This window comes from Haliaeetus leucocephalus, unplaced genomic scaffold (genome assembly GCF_000737465.1).
Source record: "Haliaeetus leucocephalus isolate CR32 unplaced genomic scaffold, Haliaeetus_leucocephalus-4.0 Scaffold802, whole genome shotgun sequence".
In the NCBI taxonomy this organism is placed as follows: domain Eukaryota; kingdom Metazoa; phylum Chordata; class Aves; order Accipitriformes; family Accipitridae; genus Haliaeetus; species Haliaeetus leucocephalus.
Window position 1 is genome coordinate 27,629 of NW_010973238.1, and position 14,481 is coordinate 42,109.

Consider the following 14,481-nt stretch of genomic DNA (forward strand, 5'->3'; position numbering starts at 1 on the left):
TAGCGCTTCCAGAGGTGCATGCACATCTATCCTGCGCGCTGCCGAGCCGCTCCGCCACGTCTCATGGCGCTCATTCAGAGCGCAGAGCGGTGCTCTGCGGAGAACAAGGCTGCAATGCCGCTTCTGCTGCTGCAGTGGTGCTATGGACTATTTGGTCCTTCCAACTCACATAATTTTTAACAGACCGTATTGTGATGGGTTCCAAACAGCGCAAGAGGTGTTGAGGGAATTTTATAACTTTTAAAATGTTGTTTCTGACCGGTGTCTTGCTTCGCTGTTAAATCTGCTAGTATGCAAAGTTGCAGAGATTAATGGGAGACCAAGACACAGCAATTGTGAAAATTAACCTATTTTATACGTTTTCAGAAGCCTACTTGCAAATCTACGTGCTTAAACATTGATTTTAACAGCTCCTGCAGTTAGCATATTACATAGTCTTCTCACACAACGGTCCTTTCAAATGCTGTTAGGTATGATAGGGTTTTGCTTGTTTATTTTTTATTTTTTTTTAAATGCAACTAGGTTCTGCTATCATTTTTTTGAGGGCTTACCTTCCACATCTCCCAATAATGGATTAAAGTTTCCAAGCTATAGGACCCTAAATCACTTTTCAAACAGATATTAGGAATTCAGAGTCTGCCTTACTACAAGTAAATAAAGCTTAAGTTTTTCAGAAGCTGCTGAATGCTACTATGTACTTTATTTCATATAGATATTCCTTTAAATAGAAAACTTGCAAACAAAAGAAGATATGATATTGAGAAGGCTTAAATTTATATAAGGCATCAAATTAAAACTTAAGATATCATGACTTTTCTGTAATTTCTGCCTCCTTGGTTGTAAACACTCTGTCAGCAGATGGCAGTGCAGTCAACTTTCCGAACATAAAGAAAGGTCCTTTTAAGGAGAATGGGTTTTTTTCCCCTTGGGCTTCACAGGAGAAATCTACCTATATAATCAGTTTTGTCCAGACCAGAAATCCCTATTATGAGAAGCTGGACTTCTCTCCCTCCCTTTCCCCTGCTGTCCAAAGACATCCTTAGGTGCTTTACTTTAAGGAACTAATGAAAAATGCTCCTGCCTTTACAAGAAGCAGCAGTTTGCTCTGAGTATTCCGTCAACTCTGTCCACTTAATGACAAAAGAAATCAATATTTTTGTGCATGGCAGCACAGTAAACAAGTACTGTCATTAGAAAGCTATGCAGGGTTCTACTGCTTCTCACGTGTCAAAGGAAGTATTTTTTAAGACCTAACCATTTAGCAAAATTCCATTCATAATTATGTATCTGTACCTAATGGACAGTTTTCCTTCCACATTTTCCATTACTGAAAATTGTGTATGAGAAGAAAACTATTCAGATTAATTTTCAAATGCTATACTGGAACTCACAGTGCTGATGCTTAAAAAAAAACACCCTTTGTTTTAGATTTTCCATTATGTAAACCAGTACAGCATTTAGACATTCAATTCTACACGTAAGCATTCATATGATGACTTCAAAATTAACTAATCCCTCAACTGAATTAAAAATAAAAGGTATAGAAACATAACTTTGCATTTTCAGCACAGGGAGCTGCTTGTTTTGCAACTGAAAAAGTTCAGCCAGTGATGCCCATCAGATTAATGTTCAGTTTTTCATATAAACTGGATTTATTTCTGGGATTAGGCAAATTTTGTCTTGGTTTAAGTAAGCTACATAAAGTACTTTAAAATGAAAAAATCTGGGCAATTCTGCAAAATTCAAGATTTTTTTTTTAAGTATACAAAAATCTAATTTTTAAAAAGCTAAAACCCCCAAATATCCTACACTAGTCTGTGCAAATACTAGAATCAGGAATCAGCAGTTCATTTAGACATTCACCACAGAGAACAAGAAACTACAGAGTAGTTTCCTTTTTCTCAGCTTAATCAAGGGGAAAGCCCAAATAAACTGAAAAACACGTTCTTTCCACAAGACGTCAATGTGAAAAACTATGAAACTTCTTACACTTGAAAATAAGACGTGTGTATCAAGTATTAAACTCTTCCATTTTGATACTGTAAAGCACAGCAGTTCCCCTATACTATTTCAACACTATCACTAAAAGAAGTATGTTGCTCTTGCAAATAATATTCATGCTTTGAGATAGTTTCCATAGGCCATTTAACTAAGTAATAATTTGAGAGGCCCACCTTTATAAGCTACTTCCCAGTGACCTTCTAGAGAGTGATTTCGATTGGTGATCACATACTGATATCCAACCCAGAACCTAAAAAAAAAATTAAGTTAGATTCTAAAGAAACAAGCCAAAAACATATTAACAAATTAAAATAAATTACATTGAACATTCCAATGACTTTAAAGAAAAGCTACCTTTCAAACCCATTTCTGATGACTTTTTTCTCAACATTTCAGCCCACATGTTGGCAATGTAGAGAGAGACTACAGTCGAGGAATAGAGGAAAACACTTGATAGTTTTCAATGTTTAGAAATAACTCACCATGTCTTATTTCTACTCATAATAAGGACCTTACACTGCTGTTATGGCAGCACTTCAGTATCTCAAACAAAAACCACACAAAAGCTTCCAGAAGTCAAATATTTTATAAACATATACAACTTATGTCAGACTGTTCTTGATCAAACCATCTAACTCTCCAGAGACAGAATACACCATTACTGAACTACTCCTGGTGATGTCATGGCAGCCTATGAGACTGACAAAAAACCCACAGGCAAAAAAAAAAAAGGAATTGTGTTTGTTATGAACTAACAGAATGAAATATCTAAAGACACCAGAACATAGTTCTTGAAACTCAGAATGGCTTTTTACTTCATCCTTATCTCAAACTTGCAGTCCTTGTTAGAGCTACTGGTACTTAATGGAAACAAATATCCTGTTGAAAAATTTAAAGTATTATTTCTATACAAGGTAGTGCAGCAATAAGTCATTGTAAAATCCATCTTCCCTGTTGCAGTTCAAGAATACCAGTATGTTGCTGAGACAGCCTGAAGATAAAAAGACTCTGCTGAATCGTAGCCTACCTGTTAATTAAAACATAAAATACAGATGGCCACTGCCGAACAGTCAACCAGCATGTTCATACTGGGTTATTAACCTGAAGTCAGTCAATTTTACCATCAGATTTTCTAAGCAAACTAAACTACCAGTATTTGTATTACACAGAAACCATTCATGTAATATGAGATCTTTGTCCTTTCCTTCCTACTCACCTACGCTGGTCCTTCCTTACAAATGGTTTTTCTTCCAAGTCCCACTCCTGTGCCAGGATAAACCTTAGCTCCTGGTCTGCAGTGAAGGTGGCGAGGGATCCATTCACCCGCTGACATGTCTGCACGGCGTCCCAGTAGTTCTCTCCATTTAAATACACTCTGTAACAGCTGGCTGTGCCCTCATAGTGGTGCCATCCTGTTGGGCACTTTCCTAGGAAACATGAAGAATAGAAGGGAAACCATTCCCCCCAAATTAGGATCTTCAAGATAATGCATCCTCATCAGTTTATGACAACACAATGCATAATCACTTGGACGTGTACACACAACATACTGTGCATAATTCACGTCACCAGGAAGAGATGCATGCATTACAAATCACAGAAGACTTACTTTACTACAGCTTTTGATAATGGAAGATTTTTTTTTAATGTATTTAAAAAGATGCAAGTCCTAGTAATGTTTCATTGCACTGTGACAGCCTTTAGAGTCTTTAATTAAGACTGATGATCTGCTGTGGGAGATATTTCCCTGAACATCTTTATAAATCCAATCACTTCGATCAATCCAAGTCAAAACAAGCAGCAAGAAGCAGGAAGAAAAACAAACAGGTGGCCAATTTAATGAGTCTGTCTTTCTATTAGGTGGTTAGCAATACATCCAACTTGCTGTAAAGTTTTCAACCTACTTTTACAAGCAGTCTCAGTAGTATTCACATAATCCTGCTCCCACAGTCAATCACTAAACACAGTGGGGGTTCTGGGGCAATTATTGTTTGTTTTGGAAAAACATCACTGCAAAAAGGATCTTTAGGAAGTAAGAAGATGATGGTGTGAACTGCTGTCTCTACTTTTTCTCAGTTAACTCAATTGAGGGAATATGCAACAAAAGCCTTGAGGCATTTCTGATGAAACAGACCCATGGGCTTTTGACTGGCATTCTTCGGGGTTATGGATAACTAACAGAGAGAATCAGACAGGCAGATGAAATTTAAAACAGACATGAAATATTATTTTAGCACCTGTATTTGCAGTATTAATTTTGCACAACACTTAAGGAAGGAACTTTAAATTCACAAACTGTTTTACATTCATTGCATGCATTCAGACAGTTCCTCTTCTCAAGCCTCTTTATTCCCTTCAGAAACAGGGATCTCTATCATCAAATAACAATATACAAACTTAGATTTGAGGTCCTTTAATTAAATATCTTTCCTTACTCTCCATTTATATGGGATCTTTTAAGATCTAGTGTTCACATCACTAAGATGGAACAGAATACAGTATCAATCAGACTGCAGAGCATATTAAGATATTACTGTATCAATTTCTAAACTGCTTTATTGTCCTCTAAATTTTACTAAGATATTTTAGCTACTGGAATCTATGACAAATCAAAACATCTATTTTAATAAGCATTTTTGTCAAAAAAAAAAAAAAAGGAAAAAAATCAACAGAGGTGAACTTTTACTTTTGCTAATCACTTGTCTTTTTCCAAAGCAACTGTTCCCAATTACTGCTATACTGTCTTCCCCCCCATGTCATCTTCCTAACCTGTCCCATCCCTCCCTCCAAGGCTAATTAATCAATGCTGTCTCACATTCCCAAATCACTGGATGATCCCTGCAGCAAAGAGGGAACCAAGATAAGAGGAAGAAGGCAGGAGAGACTTAGATGTTTTGGGCCGGGAGAGATTCAGAGGCAGCAGTCACTACAAGCTATCATCAGTGGGAAGGACACTTAGATAATGCTGGGACTAGGATGCCAACAGTGGCACCAGTAGTGCTGCAGGTAAGAGCATAGGATGACACTGAAGTGATATTTTTGAAGAATTCTGACCAATCGATGGGAGTAACATGGCAAAACCCATTCAAGCGTTACATACTTCATCTTCAGAGAAGCAAGCGAAGAATTTCCTTAAGTTCCCCACTCCCTAAAGAATATTTTTCCTATTAAAAAGGATACAAAACTCACATCATCAGAGATGCCCTTAATTAACTAGTAACAGTGCAACATCTTTAAGATCATCTTCAAAATTACTTCAATCAAGAGCAATCAATTTTGGTTTCCCCCCACTTTCCAGGGGAACAAACCTACATGCAAGCCCACATCAAGAGGCAAGGGCTAGACCATCACCCCTGCTGCAGGCTGAAACCATCACTTAAACCATGGGCTTAGTTTTCTGTAATTGCAACGAGTTATAACAGAAAATTGCAATTCTGGTTTCATGAAACCAGGATTACTAGGGAAGTAGAATTCTTCGCATGTATTAGACTGCTATATAAACTATGCAATATAACGGGACATATATAAAAGAGAAACATACAAAAAACTTAAAAAGCACTGCACATGAATAAAATCTGGTCAAAAAGCTATGCAACAGAAAAAATCTATTAATTTCTCCTTAAAAATAGCTAGCCTAAATTGCTAAATTAATTAGCAGAAAGATGGCCCAGATTTCCCAGTCTGCAACTTACTGCTAAATCGGACAGGCTGTGCCACATTGACAGTGTGAAAGCGGGTTGTCTCTCCTCCTCTCCCTCGATTGTGCCTGGAGTCCACATTCTCCTTCCCATGGTAAGTTCGCTGGTCCCCTGTCAAGCCTGGGGACCAGAAGGAATAGTCAGTACTGGTGAAAGATGCAAAGGCAGATTTCATTTTATTAAACTTTCTCTGGGTTTTAATTCAAGACATATATAAGTAACACAGTCATGTAAACAAAGATGGTAGATCCCTGAAATAACAGCTTGGCCATTCTACATGGTACGTAACCAAAATACTTACAATTGAAAAGAACCAACAAGCCATTACATGAGTCTTGCAGAGTTAGCGAAATATTTTGGCAGATTCTCAACAGCCTGCAGTTGTACAAAGGACTTGATGCTCGTCATTTCAATTGCTGCAGCAAATGCATCATCCCCAGTGCATTTTAACTGCTCCTGTTTACAGAACTACCCACTCTCCAGCTGCTTTGTTTCTTAGTTGTGTGTTCAATGATATAAGACAACTTCTCCAATACATTTCCCAGCACATTCTCTGAGATCTAGGACAAAATTAAAGCCAGGAAAGGAAGCCTATCTTCAGCCAGAAGAACAAGATTTTTCATTCACTCTCAAGATCCCAGAGTAAATGTTAAGATCATTATTTCTGAAACAAAAAACTTACACACCCGCATCTCAGTGTCAGGGCTTCTAACAGGCATACGTGACATCTGGATTCAATAACTTAGGAAGAATACAGTGCAACGTGTTATTCCAGAAAAGGGGTTGGGGGCTCCACATGCCTACCAGGAGTAAATAAGGAGCACACAGTTCAGGTGGAGATGATGCAGGATGGGCCATAGCCAGCCAAACTAGCAAGATCCTAAGTAGGAAGGCTGGCACGGTGGTGGGGAGAAACTTTTGAGAAAGACAGAGATGAGCACCGAGAAAGACTAATTTGGAGACAAGAGATTAACCTTAAAAAGAGAAAAATTAAGAACCCAAGAATGTAAACATTAGAAATATCTACTAGTATGTTATTTAATATTACTAGATGTTGTTAAAGTTTATAGAGTTTAACCAGCACAGAGAGCTATGTAGACATTCATTTCTATATAAAAAATAAGCTTATTTTCTTTTAAAGCTGATTAGCTCTATTTAGCCTAGCTAAACCAAGTCAGCCAGTCATGATACCAAATAAAGAGGAGCTACATAGTCTTCTTCAACGGGTTTAACTACATCTGTTTGAAATGTATTCAAAACTATGTCAATAAAACTTTCTCCTTTCAGACTATCTTTAAAAAGCAAGAGGTCCACAGAAATTTCATAATTTAAACCCAGAGTTGGAGACTGCTCAGTGTATTATGTGGGGGCAAAGACTTGCAGAAGATCCACCATCAAACAATGCACTCCTTGGAACAAATGTTAGCACTGATGAGCAAAAAAGTCACTAGCTGGAGCCCAGGAACAGCAGAGTAGCTTTGCATTCATCTGGCTCTAGCATACTGAATTTGCCCTGGGTTAATGGGATAAGCAAGGGATATTTAATTATCATGTTATCCTAGGAATTACATGTCTATAGAGATCACCCATTAAGAAATGGCTGTGCATAATACACTCACATGGCCTTACAGGAATAAAGGAGTAATTCCACCATTCAATATTAGAATACACTATCTATCACAGGTAAGAAGTTAGTGCCAAAAAATTCAGTTAGCATACATTTCAAAGGACACAAAATGGTAAAATAATTTGACAATGAAGATCACTGATTATTTTTTATTACTTTAGAGGCTAATCTATTTTTAGTTTTAGCATCTGACTGTTCTTAATCCTAATGGTTCAGTAACATTATTTACACTATGATTTTCAGAGCAATACTGAGACACTAAAAAAGCAAATCTTTAATTATAGTAAGACTTTAAAAATAACACTAACTAATGTAGAATGCTACATCAAAGATGAAATGAGCTCAACACGGGAAAGCTCTATTTTCCCATGGCATTAAATGGTAACAACTAAACCCAAAGAACCAGTAAGAACCAAACGCATGAAGAATTAGTTCCCTTTCAGAAGTGAGAGCAGATGCAACACCATATGGCTGACCCTCCACGGCTAAACAGAACGCCCACGAGGACTTAACAATTTACCTCCCCCAAGAATAAAACAGAAGTTCACAGGTTTTAACATGCGAGGTTAAGAAAGGGTTACTTCGGCTAACATCTTAAATTGACAGAATTTATGCCAGATGCTTTGAAAAACAGCTACACAGATCCCACACAAAGTGAGTTCAATCAGTCCTCACCCAGAAAGCAGGACACTCATTCCTTCCTCAGCATCTGCCCATGTCAGCAGACTCGCCACTGAAACCAGGCAGGACTGAAGAGGCAGAAAGCAGCCACAAGTCACTTCTCCTTCAAGCCCAACACTGTCAGCTGCTTAATAAACTGGTGCTCTTCAAATATTAAATTGCTTCTATTTGACCTGAATTTTCGGTCTCCGAGAACAGCAACAATGACAAGTTTTTCCAGGGCAATAAAGAAAGAGATGCTAACAAGCTTCTAAGTCACTTGACTGCCATGAAAAGCTGTTGCAGATTCTGGTGGCAAAGGTGTAATTGGACTGGTTTTCTAGTGTACTTTTTCAATAGTCTGCAGAAGAATTTTCTATCTACTTTGCCGTTCTTGCTTTCTTTATAAAAATATTTTTATCTTTAAAAATAACAGTGCCACGGACTAAGCTTTAAGATAACGACCTAAGCCAGACGGTCAGATCCTAACGATGTTTGAGTGTTTCAGAAAGGAAAAGCCATCATTTTTATTGCTTATGTGCACACTTAATATTCTGAAAGCTATCAAATTTGGAAGATCAGCTATTTTCCAAAACCTTTATTCTTCTAGATACTACAACCACAAGCAATAACAGCAACAGTAGTATTTTTACTAGCCAAGACACATAGTTCTGTTTCCTTTGACTTCGTATAATTATACTAGAAATGTAACTTGCTTGTTAGTTGGTGGGGAAAAGGGAAAAATGAGTTCAAGGAAAAATTCATGGGGCACAATTTTTTTTCTCCCCTCAAATACTATAGCATGGTAGACACAAGCATCCTCCAATCTGTTTCCAAATGGATCAAGTCATGATTAGTATTCACCCTACTCTTTCCAATTTACTGTTGCTATCTAATTCACTCTAGCATGACTGCAGTCTAAGTATAGTGCTATACATCAAGAAAGTTGCCCAACACTGATGATTCTGTGACTATTTTCAGTTGTTTAAAACTTCAAGCTACCAATTCAGAATGGAAGTTTGCCATGCTGGATGGCTCCTGCTACATTTTATATTGGTAAACTTTTTCAGATCTGAATCTGAACAGTTCAACAATTGTTCAGAACAAAAATTAAGAAATTAAAAGGGGAAGAAATTTTGCTACATTTCTAACTACCTTTTAGTTGAACAAGGGCTGTCACTGCAGCCAGCAAAACACAGAAACTTGCTAACTCACAGAAAAACCTTTGTGCCATGTGTACAAGTTTTGCTGTTCCTGTTGGAGACACAGAAAAAACAGAGGGGGCAAATGCAGTCAAGTTTAAGTCTACAAGAAATATGAGCTTGTCTGTTATTCATAGAGGCTGGGAGGAATTCAGTTACATTGTCCATACTCTTCTGAGTACATCTATGGAGATTACTCTGCAGCATTTATCCACAGGATCTCAGCAACATTTCCTTTGCACATGGTGTCTCATTAGGGGAAGCCGAGCACGCAAGCAGAGCAGAAAGCTCCTTTTTCGTCCCCCTCAGTGCCTCCATCAGTCAGACCAAGTAAAAGGAAGCAAAAAGCCAAGTAGTGCAAATGGAACGCGAGCCGAGGTGCTGAGACCACACAAAAGTGAGACCTGGCACCAGCCGAGACGGGAACAGGCTAGAGCGTACGCGTGCCGAGCAGCACTGCATGGGGGAACAAACATGACGCCAAATGGAAAACTGTGTTCGGAGGAGCTAGAAGAGAAACTGCAATCTGCCACACATGCCAAGGTCTGCTTTGCACCAAAAAAAGGGTGGGCAGACAGAAGACACTGACTGTAATATAGAGAGGTCCTTGTAGGGTCAGAACTCATAAAGGGGTGAATATTGGATTTTGGGCAGTTGAACTAGTTTCCAGAGTTACTGTGTCACAGATGACAAGTTACTCAAGCCAAACCCTTCACAAGGATGGATGTACTATGTCAAATTATGTCAAAATTAAACTGTTTGTGAAGCAACCAGGTCTTGTCCTATCTTATTGTTCCAAGATTCAAGTTATTCCTGTTTAAACACATAGATTCTCAAAATTTACATATGAAGCTGCATTGTCGCCTAAGCTTCAAATTTTCTGTCCAGCATATTACCTACTAAAAGCTTAGAAAGCTTTTAATTGCATCTGGTAATTTGAGAGGTGAGCGAAGTTCAGGATTAAATCCAGTTTTGTGCCTAAAGACTTGGAAATACAGTTCAGGAGTCCCCAGAGAGGAGTGATTCTTCTCAGATCAAGCAGCTCCACGCTTTGCGTTATCAATTGTATTATGCTAGGAAATAGATGCCAACCAAGAACAGCATCCTGCTGTGCTGAGCACTATTCAAAGTAGCAGACTGACAGTAAAGAGTTTATAATTTAAACACCACAAAGTAGGGTAAAAAGGATGCATCATATAGGAGTTCAGCAAGGGCTCAGAAAAAGTGTGAAAATGATCAGAGGTTTTTATCATTATTACCTAGCTTTAAGGAAGGAGATGTACTGAAAAGTGCACAAATGTCAACAGTCACTTCAACCAAACACAATATCCTTGGCAAAACAAGACACAAAGCTGTTTATGATCACTGCAAAACAGTGTGCTGCAGCTGCTTCTTTATCAGTTACCAGCCATACCTTCAGCTGGCTCCACAAAGGAAACTTTGCAGACTCAAAGATGATAGATACAGTGTGTATGTGCTGGGGCCAGCGACCTCCAAGCTTGCACATTTCCTCCTGATACGGTATCTGGGGAAGACCTTAAGAACAGCATACAAGATGACATTGCTCAAGATCAGCATTTACAGTTAGCTTCTTAGCAAGATTGTTTCTGCATGAAATTAGGCTCCCAATCTCAACAAAAACATGTAAAATTGTACTGTTTGCCATGGAACTACAGGGCAGCTCATACTACTGCTAGCCGTTGTTTGCAACTGCTGCCCCAGGACCACCACCACCAGCAGGATGGCCAGCTGTCTAGTGCTGATTGTGGGCTCGGGGAGGGGCGGGGGGAACAACTAAGAATTCAGCTTGCTGAAACTCTCCAGTGTTCCTGTTTCCGACCAAACAGGTCTAGAAAACAGTACTAAGAAATACCTTATAAAGGAAGAATGTGGCATTAGGCAAGGATGTGCACTACAGAGCAAGATGAAGGTTTTCAAATTCAGATGCTAGGAGAAGCCCAAGGGCAGCTGATGGCACAATCTGATCACTTATTCCTGGGAAGAACTCTATTTTTTTTTTTTAAATAAATGAATTAAGGAAACAGAATGATCACCAATATAATTGCAAGCTGAAAAACTGGTATGGATAGGATTTATGAAAGGCACTGGAATTTAAGACATCCATTCTCTGTTCATACATAACAGAAACAAACATCAAGCTTGTAGCGCAGGAAAAAAACACAGGTAAACAGTCAGAGCTATACTAAACCCCGCTCCACTCATACTGCTGAAAATTAGTTTTGACCAGAAGGCCTGCAAAGAAGGTAGGGTATCTGGAGAAACTGATCTGATATTCTGCTAGAAGCAAATCTGGAAGTCCAATGAGCAGTAAAAGGTAAACTGCAGAGTCCTTCCTTCTTATGGGTTTAAATACAGAACTTTCATAAAGGTGGAAAAGTTATGTTACTACTTTGATTACTTGTATAGAAATGTAAGAGGAAGTGAGTAGAAATAATAAATTCCCATTTGTAAAAGTCCCTGTTTAAGATATTAATGCCTGATTCTACCATTTCACAGAATACACCGCTTTGGGATAAACTATTTTTAGGATCAATTAGTGTCGATACGGAACAATACACAAATTTCATGAGTCTCCACTGCTTAAGTACAAGACAGTTGCAGGTACATTCTACATAAACCCTCCCAGCAATTTTTAGTATGCTCACAAAAGTAAGCAGCCAACAGTTTTAGTCTACTAGTGAGATGAACTGAGGGTAATCACTGCTGCAGATTCCACTAACATTTGCATGCCTAGTGGGGAGGGCAGGAGGAATAGCACTTTACACATTGCAGGTTCGGGACTGAAAGGAATTCCATGTTTTAAAGGAAAATAGTCATTCTGAAAAGAGACAGTAAGAATAAAAACAGCTATGATGACTATCTTCAGAGAAACATATGGTCTAGCAAAAGTAGCCATTTCATACACTTATTCAGATTGTCAATGAATTAATGTCTTGCTTAATTGTGTTCTGAAAAAAATGCCAGAAGAAATTATTCTAACAAAAAAGTCTTAGGGTTTGCGGTGTTTCTTGTACTTCAGACAACACACAATTACCAAACAAATTTATTAATTAATGATCCTCTTATTTTAATAGGAGCTTTGTTACTAACGTGAATGAAATCAGGCCTAAAAAAAGTGAACTAAACCAACAGTGCCAAAAAACTTACAATGGCTTTGTATTAAACCCTGGAAAATACCAACATGACTAAGTATTCATCGAAACACACCTTCAACACCACCACAAAACCCTAATTCGCTGCCATTGATCTTTTTTCCAACTTGCTCACGTTGGAGTGTGCCATTAGTAGCTCAAAGGCTGAAAAGTAACAAGCTTCCCAACCAGATTGAGCCCTTTCTCGCAAGCTTTCTTTTCATGCTTCAGAAGGATTTCATACCTTTTAATTTAAAGATATTTTAATTCTCCAAGTTTCACAAGTCCAGGTGGCTTCACTAACTAGTTCTTTTAGTATTCAGTTGTCTTTATTGAAATTAAGAACCTTAATTAAAAAGTATTTAAATTTAGCTGAATCATCTTGCAATTGCTCATCTAAATCTAAAAGTATCTTCTAAATTTAAAGCTACATCACTTCTTATTAATTCAGTGGCCAAAGAAGAAAGTTATCACTCCTGAGTATGACTAGGTGCTATTATTAGTAGCATTAGCTCCCCAGTCAATGTCCCAGGACTTAGTATCTCCTATGACTGGTCACATATGTATTGCTTTCCCCAACGTAAGAAAACCATACTCTTCCAAACCTATTCTGGCCTCGGATTTACTTTCATTCATGCTATTCCTTTTTATACTCCAGCACATCATTCACATGCACACCAGCACACCAACCTGTCCTTATTCTTGACAGTTCTAAATAAATAACACAAGCCCTTCAACACCCATTTCGGGTCACAACGCTATCCCACCAATTTTTTGTTACAGGCATAATAGAGTTTTTACATCTTACACCAGTAGTTCTTGTTCCTCTGGTTTGCTGGCTACGCTCTTTGCATTACTGTGCAAGTATCTCAGTTCTTTCATAAACGCCACACCCAGCTTTCTGGCTCTTTTACTGAGCACAGCCTTTTCACCAATTACTTATCCAATTACTCTTCTCATCAAGTGGAATACTTTCCTTCTCTATGCTGTCCATCATTTTCCCCTCTAATATTCTTTATGTATGTTATTCTCCTCTTCCTGCGTACAGACATGGTGATGAATCAAGTCTCTCCCACACGTCTTCTTTCATTTAACTTAAAGTTCTTCTCACCATGTCAGGCCAGACAGTCCAGTGAGACCTACACCCCAAACACAAAAGCAGAGCCTATCTACTGAGAAATTTTGTTTTCATAAAATCCTCTTCCTAGCCATATACCAAATATTCTATGTAACTCCACTCCTTGAGTCAATATCATCCTGTTGCATCCTCCATGCAACAACTTAAATTGCCAACTAATACACTAGGCAACAAGAGAAGATAAAAATACTGTTTTCTACTAATGTGGGTGTTCCAATATTCCCACAAATGAAGCCTTCAATGCTTTTGGAGTAAATCCAAACATTGATATGACTCTGCTTTCCTCTAGCCATTGACTTCCATTAACCTCCAGAATTTTATTAGGTCTAGTTTTTCACATTTGGCTAAAGTTAGCTAAAAAGGAGGAAGAATAACAGCACAACTGTAAAAGCATCTTTCTTCAGGACATCCACATCGTAAAGAATATCCTTAAACAAAGCATCAATGAGACAGCTCAATTTTTAATGTCAGAAGAAACTACCAACAGTTTTTTTCCCCCGTGCTGCAAATATATACAGTCACAAACACTAGCCAAAAGCTTTTTAGAAAAGAACACTGAACACATTCTTTTAATTATTTGTGTGTAGCACACACTGGGGAGATGACTAACTATAGCATAGTTTCAAAGCTTGAGTGTTAGATTTACTTCTCTAATCCCACTAGAAAAATAGGAATATTTAGAAGAGCTTGTTGCTGTAAAATACCAATGCTACTATTTTGTAGCACCTCTCTAAAATAGCTCAAAACTCAAAATGATGACAGACTGAATGCTGTGATGACAATGCTGCAAAAGTTCATGTGACTCTCTCCCAAGCAGAGAGAGAGATTCAAGTAGTTTAGCGGCAAAGAACTTCTTAAAACAGTTTTTGAATGTAATTTAGTCACACTGTAGAGATAAAAGTTTTGAATTATGACACAGTTAAATTCATGCTTTCATATTCCTGCTTCATTGTTCTTAGAAAAAAAAATTACAGGTCCATTCACTTTTAAGACACACAGAAAA

General features: G+C 38.0%; 1 protein-coding gene across 2 annotated transcripts in view; it reads right to left on the reverse strand.

The window, feature by feature from the left end:
* DGCR2 (DiGeorge syndrome critical region gene 2) overlaps window positions 1–14,481 on the reverse strand; it is a 50,005-nt gene that overhangs the window by 13,654 nt on the left and 21,870 nt on the right. For both annotated transcript variants that reach the window (XM_010581604.1, XM_010581603.1), the window contains 3 exons: window positions 5,694–5,819; window positions 3,218–3,428; window positions 2,175–2,251 (listed from right to left, as the gene is read on the reverse strand). In XM_010581604.1, coding sequence (XP_010579906.1) covers window positions 2,175–2,251; window positions 3,218–3,428; window positions 5,694–5,819 — 414 coding nt within the window. The remainder of the gene's footprint in view (window positions 1–2,174; window positions 2,252–3,217; window positions 3,429–5,693; window positions 5,820–14,481) is intronic.